This window comes from Ylistrum balloti, unplaced genomic scaffold (assembly GCF_031769215.1).
Source record: "Ylistrum balloti isolate Yb309-2 unplaced genomic scaffold, AGI_CSIRO_Ybal_v1 Utg370682, whole genome shotgun sequence".
Lineage (NCBI taxonomy): Eukaryota > Metazoa > Mollusca > Bivalvia > Pectinida > Pectinidae > Ylistrum > Ylistrum balloti.
Window position 1 is genome coordinate 305,559 of NW_026782411.1, and position 14,624 is coordinate 320,182.

General features: G+C 33.6%; 1 protein-coding gene across 4 annotated transcripts; it reads left to right on the forward strand.

Annotated features, from left to right (window-relative positions):
- Positions 1-558: 558 nt before the first annotated feature.
- On the forward strand, positions 559-13,612 carry LOC132557504 (uncharacterized). 4 transcript variants are annotated; one of them, XM_060221996.1, is made up of 5 exons: positions 559-642; positions 2,378-2,415; positions 6,411-6,452; positions 9,927-10,018; positions 12,392-13,612. In XM_060221996.1, the coding sequence occupies exons 4-5, from the start codon at positions 9,977-9,979 to the stop codon at positions 13,091-13,093; spliced, it is 744 nt and encodes a 247-aa protein (XP_060077979.1). In that variant the 5' UTR covers positions 559-642; positions 2,378-2,415; positions 6,411-6,452; positions 9,927-9,976; the 3' UTR covers positions 13,094-13,612. The 4 variants fall into 4 exon arrangements, with proteins under 4 accessions (XP_060077979.1, XP_060077981.1, XP_060077980.1 ...); XM_060221998.1 differs by having other exon boundaries at positions 9,927-9,985; XM_060221997.1 differs by lacking the exon at positions 6,411-6,452.
- Positions 13,613-14,624: the final 1,012 nt, after the last annotated feature.

The following is a 14,624-nucleotide window of genomic DNA, read 5'->3' on the forward strand; positions in this document are numbered from 1 at the left end:
ATAATATCACAATAAACACAATAAAGACACGTGTATATGTCTCTGATAATATCACAATAAAACGCCCTCCTCGAAAAACCTACCTCTTCGCCAGATCAGTTTGATATAATTAGCAGTAGACAATACACGTATCCGCCTCCAAATATTCCTCTTATAGGTTACGCGGTTGAAAAAATGGCGTGAATTATATTGCAAGTTGGGACGCTATAATGGAAAAACCTGGGACGTACCCTGGAAAACTAACGAAAGTGTCGGGAGATTACTTGCTAAGTTTATTGATATGAGGGGGCAACATAGGAATTGATCAGTTTCAGATTCTAGATCAGTTGGATTTCAGGTTTTACTTAATTGAATCTAAATGATTCAGTAAACCTTCCGGGAAAATGCTACTAAATTACACTGTAAGGTAGCCCGCTTTTCTCTTTGTGCAACTGAAGTCGCTGATAACAGATAGCATGCGCATTAGAGCGTGGAATTCCAATGTTGTTCCATTCACTCCAAAATATCTCCACTAGATGTCGCTCCAATAATTATCCAATCAGAAAGCAGCCTGTTCAGAAGTGCGAATTTGCGCACTTGGTAGTCGACAGAGAAGCAGCCATTGTACCGACGGTGGCAACCTCGATTTTCTTCTTTTAATCGGTAAGTACCGTTTAGTGAACATATATGGTGGATCAGAGTATTCTTCATTGTACCGGACGCCTAAATGAAGTGTGCGATCGGTCCTATTGATGCCGCGTGGGTATGACTGCTTTGTGTGCTGCTGAATCTGTAGACTTGGTCCTAATGATTTATGAGGGAACGCAAAGCTCGCGAGAACGGGCAAGTCTCATTTCCAGACTCCGGTGCAGGGAAGATCACGAGGCAGAAAAAAATAAAAACCTTAAATAAGGACGGAAAACGATGTTTTAATCTTTGGGAATGATAAATCATATGTTATAGCTTACTTTAATCTTTCGTTCATGCCGGTCAGGGTTGAAAATATGAGACTCTAAAAATCGCCACTTTTTTTTCTTAACATTGTCTTCAGCGCCCGACACAGAGTGTCGCTAAGCTTTTTTAATGAACGATAAGTGTCAGCCAATTTAATGTCAAAGGAAATAGTTGAGAATGTTTGTATCGATAAACAACGACCGTCTGATGCATGGATTCAGTAATGGAAGCAGATCGACCAATAATCCGGTGATCGGGTGGATCGGTGAATTCGCCGCTCAGCCGGGACAGAAATCCCTTTATTTTTTTTTATCCACTTTTATTTCATTAGCGTTCAGATGTAGAATATTTTTCTTTGAAATGCAGATTTTAGCCTTTAAAAAAGTTGGGTTTTTTAATTTCAAATTTGAATAACTAAATAGGATACTCTTGGATTGAAATTTTCTGCCTCTAAGATTATAATTTAATGTCAGTATTTACATTTATTAAGTTGCTATTGATATTTACATATTTATGGACTGCGCTTATTTTAGTGAAAGAACGCTTGTGTCAATGGATGTGGTAAATTTATTCCCGCAATGTTTCCAGAAATTGTTGATTCATTTTAGAATGACAGAAGTTTATTTGCCTTACTAAACTTGTCAAACCTTGCAGGATGCTATTTTTAAACCATTCTAGTGATTTTTTTTCTCTCCATTTTGACTTATATTCGGCCGCATTCCCAATGCAAAATAGTATCTTTTTTTCCCAATTTAGACCCCAAGTTTTCCCAATTCAAAGGAAAATGTCGCTATTTTTCCCAATTCTAAGGGCCCCGGGCCCCAGCCCCAAAATGTGGGATATTCAGTGTACCAAATTCAGGGCCAACAACCCCTTGATTAAAGAGTTATTTCCCTTTGTTAAAATTTTGTGTCTAATTAAGTTGCTTCTAGGAATCTTCCATCGGTTTCTTTGTTTATATAAGTTTTTTTTTTGTTTTTTTAGGGGGGAGGGGTTGTTGGCCATCAAAGGAAAACTGGCACTGGTGTGTGTCTATGGAATTGAATTTCAGAATATAGTTGAATAATAATATAAAAAATTTGATATAAAGATTGATCATTGATCTTAACCACTTCAGCACTTTTTCCCCCACAGTTTGTACATATAGCTGGTTTCTGCTGTTCCTTTACATATTTTTGTGAGATTGAAATGAATATGCCAGTATAACAAACAGATTTTCATTTTGGTATATTTAGTTCTCACAATATGATATTGTAGAACTAACTATACCAAAATGGCTAATTTCATGTTGATATCCATAAAATCTTCATAATGAACAGTTACACATTTATGTTGCTTTGGAAATAAAAATTGTTACAATAGTAAATACATACAGCACATGTTATGTTTTTAATTCAATGTTTAATTGAAAATTGCATAATGGTTTTATGTTATTATTTTGTAGGTGAAGCAACAAGAACTGACTGATGTGATTGACAAGAGGTATGACATTCGTAAAGTTCGCGGCCTAAAGAACTTTCATACCAAGTCTTAAATAAGGAAATATATTGATTAATAATACATAGTAAAATTATGAAACACTTTGAAATTAAGTCGCATCCAGCATATGTTTCTTTCACATCTTCAAAACTTAGTCTTTTATTGCAGGTTATGATTTGGATTTGGTTAATGATATTACCTACTTAAGCTGTTTTGTAGTTAAATTTCTTTATACATATAAGAATAATCATGAAGGCTTTTGCAATATTTTGATTTTCTGTATATAATGACAGACTTAATTGATTTATTTATTAAACTTGAAGATTTGAACGTAAATTGATGTTAAAATCCATTGTAAATGTTCTCAAGATAAAGATTGGGTTATGTAAAAACATTTAATATATGTCTTATGATGATTAGTTATAACAAATACAATGATAGATATTGCAATAGTCTGGTATGTTGCACAAACATTGCATGTTATCGTTTAATATATATTTGTGTACATATATATTTGATATGTAGTCAGTTTTTATTAAGTATGGAATGTATAAGACATTTTACCTGGTATCATATCAAATCAATCTCTTATGTTTTTGAAATTTAATCGCCTTCTTTGTTTTTCCTTTAAATAGAAATTCAGAATATAAGACACAAAATTTTCATTTGTTGAAATAAGTATGATACAATAGTTGTGTCAATGATTAGTTGTTTCTTTTAACTAAAATCAGTCCTCATTTGATATGGTACACGGTATGTATTTTGAATGTTTATTAAGGATTAAAAAATCATTGAGCTTTGTAATTTTTTATCAGCATTTCAATTTATCTTTTCACATAAAATTACATAAAACCTTTGAATTTGTTGCAATCGTCAAACATGCATCACTTGATGGTATATTTTATTGATTAAAATCAACAGGAAAGATGTAAAGTTCATATACAAATTGATAAGAATTGATCTTGAGTGGTCAAATGTTTCATGTAATTTAGTGTTTTTTAAGCATATTTTGCAGTTAGTGTTACATGTACATATGAAATGGAGGTGTCTGTGCAAACATTTCCAATTCAAATGTATCTTATTCTTTGCTTATGGATACTACAGTTAACTATAGCAAACAGCTCTTAAATATAAAGAATGTTAACTGCAATGATAAATCAATGTGCACTACTTTTTTACCTTCTAGTACTTACATTTAAAAGAACATTTCAATTTCAATTGACATTTTTAAGACTGTTTCATTTTCTATCAGTCTTCCGCAAAACGAAATATATTTACTTCTGATTCTGGCTGTTTAAGTTTGTTTCATTTCATAAATTTTTGCACAAGGTTAAAAAAGATAATTTTTTTAAATTGCAAATTTGTTGAAAATGTCTGGACTTCTGCTTGCCATAACTTGTACATTCTTTATATTTAATGTGGTGTAAATCTAATGTGACATCCAATACATGAAAATGATCTTTATACCAATATATAACTTAGTTTTATTTTTGTTATGATTCAGCTTGATGTCCATGGCCTCCAGTAATAACTCTAATAGATCTATAGCTGTACCACAGCTGTACCTATAGTGAACCAAGGCTGTTAGGGAAGCCACAGCTAGCTGTGTCCATCTGTGACACCTAGACAGTCAATAGTCTATATACTGTGGTTGGATGTCATATTTCTGGGTATGTTAGTTGTAATGGTTTACTATAGATGTAGTGGTGTTAGTAGTAATGGTACTTGGTTCAAATATATGCTTGTTCTTTATAAATTTGTAGTACATTTAATTAAGAAACATTAACTTTTGCAAAATCACGTAAGTGTTTCCTATCTGCATTTGTGGACACCATTATCTCAAGTAAATGCCTATCCTTCAAAAATAATTCTTATCTATTATTTTAATGGAAATAGCTTGAGAATTTACAAAAGAAAAAAAACATATATATATAGTCTCATATTTCTGTATTGCTTGATATTTGTAGAAGTATTTGGGAGACATTTAATAATCCATATTCAACTGTTCATTATTTTCCAAACTTGATATCCTGCCATTAAGCATATCAAATCAGACATTTTTATGCCCATTGATTTGTCTGGCCGGAATCCATTTAAAGCAGTCCTGCAAGAAGAAAAGATTAAATGGTGTTCACTATTATATTGCAGTTTTAGTTTTCCATATAACTGTAAGCTTTAATGTTTGGTTTTATAGTATATGCAGTAACTATACAATTTTGGCCAAATCTTGTCCTGTGTATAGATATTTATAAGATTGGTCATAGATTTTCAAATATAAATTGATATACTTTGCATGATGTAAGCACAAGAATCAAATCTATATGTAGTTAGCAAATTACTTACTCTTTGATACATAATGGCTTGACATGTATTTCATTTCAGGTCATCATGTTAACATGTGTAGGACAAGATCATGTATGAAAATTGACACTGGATTTAAGGTTTTGAGTTCTGAAATAAACAAGTCCCTGTAATTACCAGGCCAATGAAAATGAATACAGTAATCATTAAAAGTAAAAATTTGTAGAAATCAGTGGTAACATTTCATACATAGATTTTCTTGTAATTTGAGCATTTTAGAGGAATTATCTACATTAAATACAGTTACTTATGTAGTTAATTATCAGAATAAAGTAAGATTTAAGATAGTAAGTTTGTGCAACAATCCATTTGCTGAATACCGGTAATTGTCAATTGTTCACCAAAAAATTTGAAAAGAAATGCAAAAAGTTGAAGTCATATTTGTATATATCTGTATGCATCTCTTAAACTTGTGATGCTATGCAATTTTCATTTCTGTATTCATAACGATCATGAAGACCGGCTTATTCAGTACAATGGTAAAATTATATCATAATGTTAAGTATTCTACAAAGGAGTGATTTTTGGGATGCAAATATCAGGTCTTATTTCTTTTTAAAGAGGCGCATCAGTATTTTGAAAAAAAAGTTGCTCTGGACTTACCTGAAAAAATCCACAAAAAACACTTGTTTGTGTCATTTCACGTTAAAATAATGTACTGGTATATGAGAGGGTTTCAGATTTGTTACTGACTAGGACAATAAGTTACTGCCTAGTACACTAACATATACCTAGTACTAGAATTGTTTCAGAATATTTTTATTATTGTTAAGTATAACATTTTCAAAATTCCTGATACATCTTTTATAATTTGATGGCAGATTTGACATCTACAATAATATGCAAAATAAAAAATTTGAATGACAAAATCATCAACTTTTATCCAAATAAAAATGTCTTATTTTAATAGTATTGGAAAATAAAATAAAAAGTTGATTATTTTATCAATATGAATTACAACAATAAGTTAATAACTAGTGGTTGTTGTGTATTGGTTTGATGTTTAGATTTGAGTGTGGTGATTTAAGTAACAAATCTTTAAGGGTATTACATAAGATTGAACAACAAAAGGAATAAGATAATACAGCTTTGATAATATAGTCAAAATATCAGATCTTTTTCTACTATTCAGTCTGCCTGATAAAATGTATTTAAAAAACTTCCAAGTTATGTTGTTCAACCTTATCAAAATTAAGTACGATTAAGTGTAATTAGATTTTGTCATAATTAGAATATTATTTAGATAAATGATATTTGATTTAGTACCCAAGCAGAATTCATCATATCTCTACTACTATTGTAGAGAATTCATTGTGATGCATGATTGTCTCAATATCTAAAATATCCTTATTAAAATGTGATGATCTGCTCGGATAACTTAATGTAAATATAAGGAAAGTAGTTTACTCATGAAAATTTGTCTTACTTCAATCCATATGGACAAAATTATAAAAACCTGAAATATAATGTAAAACTTCATGTAACAAAACATTAACAAATAATTACATGAGTAAACTATTTGAAATGTGTTTTGGGTGTTTGTTTGGACAGCTTACAACATACGCTACAATGATCATTTTCTATTTAATTGACATATCACCGTTGTTTATATTACCATGATCTGTTTTGTTTTGTAGTAGTTGAACATCAAATACAATACAAAGATACAAAATCATTCGGTAGGTATCTGTCTCTGTAGATGTAATCTATAGTATGCAAGTGACCTTGTTAACTGACCAGTTCTTCTGTAGGCAGGTAACCTACTGGTTCTTCAGTAGGCAGGCAACAGGTAACAAGATTGAAATTTCTAGAATTCACTAAAGATCAAATGTTTCTGAAATAAGGCACCATACAGTGATAAAATGTGTACTTTGTGTCCAATCTCCAGACACTAATAATGCAGATACATATACCGATCGTTCCAGAACATAAACCATGGCAACTGTATTATATTATGATGTATCCATGGCTTACTCACTTTTGCCATTTTCTTTGGCTTTGGATGTACATTGAAGATAGTTTTCTGTATGGTTTCAAATCAGTCAAACAAAAAGTCACTATTGGGGTAGATTTATTTTAAAGTAGATTTTTCTTTTGTTTTTTCCTTTTTCGGAGTTAGTTTGATGGGTTGGAGTAGGGATTTAGGGAAGCCAGGAACATTTCTCTGGTTGGAATTGGGAGAGCTAGCTAGTAATCTTTTGTCTTGTTGGTATTGGGAGGTAAGGAACCTAGGAAGCTTTTTTTTTTGGAGTGGAATGGTAGGGGGTTAAACAACCTTTGTTAGAATGGAGTTAAGTAGGGGGTGGTAAGGACCTTTTTGAGGTTGAAGAAGTCAGGTGGGAAAGCTGTAGGTTAGGAGTAGAAGAGGTAGGAACCTCTGTAGGTTTGGAGTAGGAAGGTAGGAAAGCTAGGAATCTTTGTCATGATGGAGTTGGGGAGGAAGTTGAGCTAGGAACAATTGTTGTGTTGGAGTTGGAAAGTAATGCATAGCTTGGAACTTTTGTCTTACTACTGCCTCTGAATGCATCAAGTCAGTTCAAGGTCACTTGTCCATCATCCTTCATTGCATCATATAACAACCCATCATCTGCTTAACATTATTGCATGAAGCTTCAAAGGACAAAACGTCGAAAGTTTCAATTACTGTTGGCTTAGAAGTTATAACATGTCTATTAGGTGTATGTAATACTTTTTGGTTTTTTTGACAAATGAAACCTGACCAAAATCCAGTCTAGTTATACTGCCTACATGTATTTCATTGAAGTTTGAATTTGAAGCTTCACCTAGTGTGTACATTTTCGACTTTTATTACACCTAGTTCCTGAGGGTTATTATGTAGCTAACCACCTCTGATGCAGTACCAGTGTCAGGTTAACATTGGAAGACCACAGCCAACTTGACTGTTATTGAAAACCAGTTCTTTAAATGGACACAGATCTTATGTTGCAAAAACTCCAGCAACTGTAGAACACGATGTAAGCTAGGATCAATTATACTTGCTGTAAATGAAAAATAATTTATTTGAAGAAGTTGTTATAATTAAGATGGAGGTGGTCAAATGCATCATGCTTGCATGCTTAAGTCTAACTTGTGTACATTACAATTTTGTTGCAACCTATATGTGCATGTTAAAATGTTACTGCTGTATTAAATTTTGTATTTGTTAAAATTTGCTTTTTAGCTATATAGGTTGCCTGTCTGACCACAGTAAATTCTTGGGTTTATTTTGGTCAGACAGTGCTTGTAGTGGCTTCTTGTTTAGTTTACTTTAAACTGCACTACTGTCTATGATAATAATGATAAAATGATTCCGGGAGGATGTACAGAAAATTTGGTACTTTTTGCTTTTGTATTTGATCTAGAATATAGACTTCCTTCAGAGCTCTTTTGCAGATCTTTCCTTCTCTAGCTAAGTGGTTGGGATCTGGTATTTTCTATATTGATGACTGCTTTTTAAAGAAATTTGTGGAACATTCATGTTTTTAATAATATCTCTGCGACACTTATTCACATTTGATTTTACATTCTCCCTATTTCATTGGGTTATTACATAATTACATGTTTATTTTGTATGCTGCATGTGTTTGATTATTTAGTTATGGCTGAATTGTCCATTATTATTTTGTCTTTCAGGCATGCTAAAGGGAAACTTGTCTTTCATTTTAATTTGCGAGGTTTCTAGGAGACAAACCACTGATGAAAGACTTTTTTTTTGCATGACTCTTCGGTCTTTAATGAGTGCCTTCTATTTAATTAAGCATCTTCAGTGTGACAGTCTTTGTGTGTGTAAGTCACCGTTACCCTCAACGGAATGCAGACAGATTTCCCTGCACACGAGTGTGACTGATCTAGGATGGTCTCCCTTGAGTTGTACACCAATTACTTTTGTTTAGAGATATGAATGGAAGACTCTTTCAGTCTGAAGCATGATTGATAACATCAGGATAGACTAAAGTTGATGGACAAATGAACACTGATACAAATTATCAATTAATTCATCATCATTGTTATTGTTTCCCTCTGTGTATTGTCTGTCAGCTTGGAACTAACAAACAAATTTTTATTTGCAGCCAATATGAGAACCTGCAATTTTGTATGCTTTTCGTGTAGGTAGACATTTGTGAGACTCTCCAGTCTGCTTTTTAACACAAATTACTGCTTTTATAATAGTTCATATTTTTAGTGCATAACTTAAACATTCAATACAATCTGTTCAATGTTAATATACAAATTCAATAAGCGTGTATTATTGTTCTTTCAACAGGTGGAAGCTGTTGTACGTGCAATATCAAGTTTTCACACACATAATAGAATTAATCACATTAGTATCACTTTCAAAATATAAATTATGCATGCAGTTTATATATGACCTTGTCATGGCAGAGATCATGAAAAACTGTTATAAGTGATTTAAACTTAGAAGAAACATTTATACAATGTATAAATACCAGGTACCTGTAGTACATGTTTTGATATGAAAATCAGTCGAGGACATCTGCCAAGACAAGAATCACTATTAAGTTTAATTAGATTGATTTATATTTCAGGAACACTCATTTTGATTTTAATGAAGAAAAAAAAAATTGATAACATATTGAGCACTTTCTTACATTAAGGTTAAGCTTTCTCTGCTTGCAATGTTTTTAAGTTGATTGCTAAACCATATTGTACATTACTGCTCTTATATGCTTAGCATTGATCTATGTGCCAAACTGTGAAATCTTGTCACGAAACTTATTTTCAGACTGAAATCAAGAGAGGTAATGGTTGACCCATCACATTAGATCACATCAGATTATATAGATATATTTGACATATTGCCATACTAGGATGACAGAACTGTTAACATTTGATCAAGTTTCAATGATTAAAAAAAATGCACTCCCTATTCAATAGGAATAATTTGAATTCAAGTATACATACATAATTTTCTAATGTTATAAACATATTGATATTTATATGTTTGTAGTTGACATTCTCTTCTTGCCCAATGATAAACTACATTTTCAATGTTAAGGTTGTGATGATGGCCACAGGTTTGTATGTACCTATAGAATAGCTGCTGTTTGTAGAATATATTATGATGATGTACTTCATGATCACCACTGATTGTTTGCTATACATGTATCTACACCATGCTGATTCCACTCCAGATCAGGACCTTGTATTTGTGGCTGGGCGTGAGATTGCGGAGCTAACAAATATGGACAAGGTATATTTCCACCAAAGCCAGCTTCCGAACCAGGTCAGACATCACCTGAGTCCAGAAAGCTTCGTCAGCCTCTGTTTGGGAACACATAACGTGTATTTGTATTTACTGCCATGCTCCATTAGCAATATTTACCTCTTTTGTAAAGGCTTCATATTTCTAACAAAATGAATAGTCTTCTAAATTGTTTCTACCTTCAGTTCGAAATAGGAGGTAGCAAAGCAGTTACCATAATGAGTTATTTCAGACCTGTCCTGACAATGAATCATGAAGATAGGTTATTGGTTGTGTGTTGCTTCCCAAACAGACGCTATGCATGTTGTCACCTCTTTGTTGTGGGTAAAGAAACAAATAAGATGCAGTCAATTTTGATTGGTTTTCCAAATTTGAAATACAACTTGTTTCTCATATTTCTGTTCCTGTAATTTGCACAAACAAAATTGGCTGCATAACAAATTTGTTGTTGTTGTTGTTGTTTTTATTTGTCATAACAAAATTATTGTATTGTGTCACTCTAGTCTTAGCTCATGGCTAGATTCCAATTTGTTGTACTTTGAATCATGAAAGGATTAGGTTGACATCAAAAGTTACTGGACAGGATCCTGTTTAAATGCAGGAGCAGATCTTCTCATTACAATTATAAATTGAGCAGTGACCATATACTCTTGACCTATGTACTGTATGTGACCTTTTTAGGGTGCATGCCTCAATAAGGGTGCCCATGCTTTTTTTTTCAGGAATATTTCTTGGCTGAGTGTCCAGTTGCATTCAGAAACAATTAAAAAAATTACTTAGCCTACATTTTTATTCAGAATATATAAATGGGCTTATCCTAAGGATTACTATGACTGTACTGTGGACATTGAAAGCAGCCCTGATTTTAATGTCCAGCGCTAGTGCAGTTGTAGTAATCATCAGCATTGTCCATATCACTGTCGGAGCTGCTAGCACTACTCTTGGAAAGTTAAATGTTCGCATTGTGCACAACTGCACATGTATTATCAAGAACAGTCTGGACTACGTCAACGGAGCTTTTCATCGGTTTTCAGTTGAATGGCTTTCAAAAAAATTTTCACATGCCAATATTCTGTCTAGACTTGGTCTATAAATAACATAAAACAGTTCCGTGGGAGTTCTGCTATAGTCCGTTTCAAATTTCTATTTACTCTCAGTTGAACTGGAAGCTGTCTGCAACATATATATCACCTATAGTATGTTTCATAAAACTTTCAAGTCATATTAAGGGTGCCCTCGCTTGCAGTTACCTACACCCTGCGCCCTTAATGGGTCATGTACTGTAAATATACAGAATGACACACTACAGTTTGTTACTAACTCCAGTCAAATGCCAAGTTATTTGGTAGCATTGAAAGTTTCCAGAGATCTCCAATTTTCATCGTAGACCTAACTTGCTTAATAGAATAATCGACTAACGGTGAACTTTACCTAGTTGTGGTTAATGTGAAATGCTACCTGAAATTTTGCAGTTGACTGTCTTTAGAATTTAGTCAAAATCTGTTCCAAAAAAAAGAGCAAGGATGATGTCTGCTGTTTACTGAGTATAGATCTTATAAATAGATAAATTGAGACTAACTGTTGCTTCATAAACATCATCTTAAAATACATACTGAATAAAATTGAAGTCAAGATTATATAGTTACTGACAAATATTACTGTAGATGGGGAATGGCCCTTAGTTCAACATTGATGGTGACAGTTATATTGAAATGGTTCCATCATATTTATCTGGATGTTCTTTGTTGGCTGTATAAGTTCCCAATAACTATTACAGAAAAAAAAATGTTCTATTGATCTTTTCACACTTCTACATCTAGAGGGAATTGTATCACAAAGCCTGTTGTCTTATCTAAGAGTGATCTATGTTAATAGGTAACTTTACATGTACATGTTTCTTCTAGATATAGGAAATATCATGTTATTTGGTCCCACACACCACTTTATACAATATAATATAATACTGTCATTTGTTACATACTTAGTTATGTCATTTTGTTTCTGTGCTGTGTTACAGCTGTCAAATTTCATGTATGTTTTGTAACAAGGTGTAAAAGATAACTTGCTGTAGATAAGTTGCACTCTTGGTTGTAACACATTTACTGTAAGATAAATGATGTCTTATTGATGTTTTTATTATAGGTATTTCAAAAGTAAAACACTATCATGCAATGTCTTTGCTAGTGGTTAAAAGATAAGTTTTATTTCAGACAATTAATAAGAAAACACACCTACTTTAAGAAATGTTGATATTTGTGTCTGTCATGTTCTTATCATTAATTGATCCATTCGTTTGCATTCAATGTAGATTTTTTAATTAATAATTTTTTTTTTTCATGATCTTGATCAGACTTTACTGGATGCATTATCAAATTTTGTTCTGTTGCATTTCAGAAAACAATGAATTTTGCTGGAGCACCAGCTGTTGACAAGAGTGGAACTGGCCTGTATCCTGCTGGGTACCCCAATTATGCCCCAACACAACCCGGCATGGCCCATACCTTGGCCCCTGGAGCAGCTCCAGCAACTCACAGGCAATTGGCAGCTGCTGCCAACCAGCAATATCCACAGCCTGCAATGCCACAAAATGTGAACCCATCAGTTTACACACCAACTACTGGGGTGTACTCCACATTGTCACCAGGGTATCCAACGCCCTCCACTGGGGCCTTTCATCCACCAACTCATCCTCACCCAATGCAATATACAACGTTCCAGACACCCTCGGCCTACCAAGCCAGCCAGTATGCAACCCCCACATACATTGGGGCTCCTCAGCTGAGTGCCGGAGCAGCCTATCCTATGGGTATTGCCGTGACAAATCCTCATGCTCCCAGTGCTTACAACCCTCCAGTGGCAAGTGTCCCACGTGCCTACACAACACAGGCTGCCATGTCCCAGGCAGCGATGTCCCAGGCTGCCATGTCCCAGATGGGTTATAACCCCCTTGGTTCGAACCCTCTCGCTTCCAACCCACTTGGTTCGAACCCACTAGGATCCAATCCACTTGGTTCTAACCCACTCGGATCCAATCCACTTGGTTCTAATGTACCAGCTTATCCAAATACATACGGCTTTAATCAAGGTTACCCATAAAGGGACATGGACACAAGACATTTAGCCTTGTCTTTGTCACATGATTGTCATGTGATGAAGGTCATGTGATCTGGTTTTGTTGGCCTAGATTTTAAAGGCTGGAGCCTGTCAGCATATCTGGCGTCATATAGATCTGCAGAACTCTTCCCCTCCATGATTGTGAACAAATGTATTTTGTTATGACCGCGTTTTGGTCTCGAATCAAGACACTATTATACAGTTTTAGGACATTTTATTATTATTATTATTGATTAATAGGCTTTACAGTGATTTTACGCAGATTATATACACTTATCAGTTAATAAGCAACCTCCATATGCCATATTTACAATGCCAGTCTAGGTAATCTCAAATTAACATGAAACAATCATCGATAATTGCTTTATATGTTCTTTTTGTAATAGGGGACATTCTGGATAAGCCTGACTCTAGATTGGGCAATGTAGATGTTGTACATATATTTTTCTACCATGTTTTGTTTACATCATGGACAAAACATTAAACTTTTTAGAGCATTTAGTTTTACCACCTTGTTTTTATTTTATTTTAGAAAAATGTTATTTTTTCTCTTGCTTTTTTGTGACATTACCTTTAAAATTTTCAAGAGTTGATTTATAATTATCATCATGTTGTACCATTGAAGGTGACATTTAATAAAAACATGTTGCAGAATGCTAGTTTTGTTGGCTCCTCTGCACAGACTGTTTGAACAGGGATTCTCTAGGTATATATGTACTGTAAATGTAATTGATATGGCACAATCACAGTTCAGCCTATCACTTTTTAAGAGAGGAGTGCATCCACAATAATTATTATATCCGGTTTTAAAAAAAAAAAAAGGGTTATCACATTCATGCTTACGAGCAGTTCTTTCCATGCAAAAATAAAAGCACAGCTGAAATATGCACATTTACAGTAATAATTGTATATCACTGGAATAACAATTTTTCATGCTCCTCAAAAATCTTCGAGGGAGTTCATAGTTGTCACTTTCTGTCCATCCATTCATCTTTCCGTCTGCCTTTTCAGGTCTGAAGCACTAAATTAGGATAATGAAGCTGTTTTCATTTGTCACACTAAGGCAGTGTGCAGTGTACCCAAGTTAGGGCCTGCATGTATTTTCAGGGAGCATTCATTAGTTTCACTGATACCACTGCTAAAAATCTCCGACACAATTAGAATTATAAATGGTGAACTTCTCTTCCGCAACCAGAATTATAGGAGAACTTCTCTCGCAAATCTAGAATTATGGAAGGAGAACTTCTCTCTCAACTAGAATTATAGAATGAGAAATCTTTTCTGCCACAATCAGAATTATAGGAACAGACCATCTATCATACAACTAGAATGATAAAATGAGAACTTCTCTTCCACAACCTGAATTATAAGAGAACTTCTCTCACAAATCTAGAATTATGGAAGGTGAGATTATCTCTTGACTATACTTCTAGAATGAGAACATATCGGTCACAACTAGAATTATAGAATGAGAACTTTCTTAACCTGAATTTAAACTTCTCTCTAAACCAGG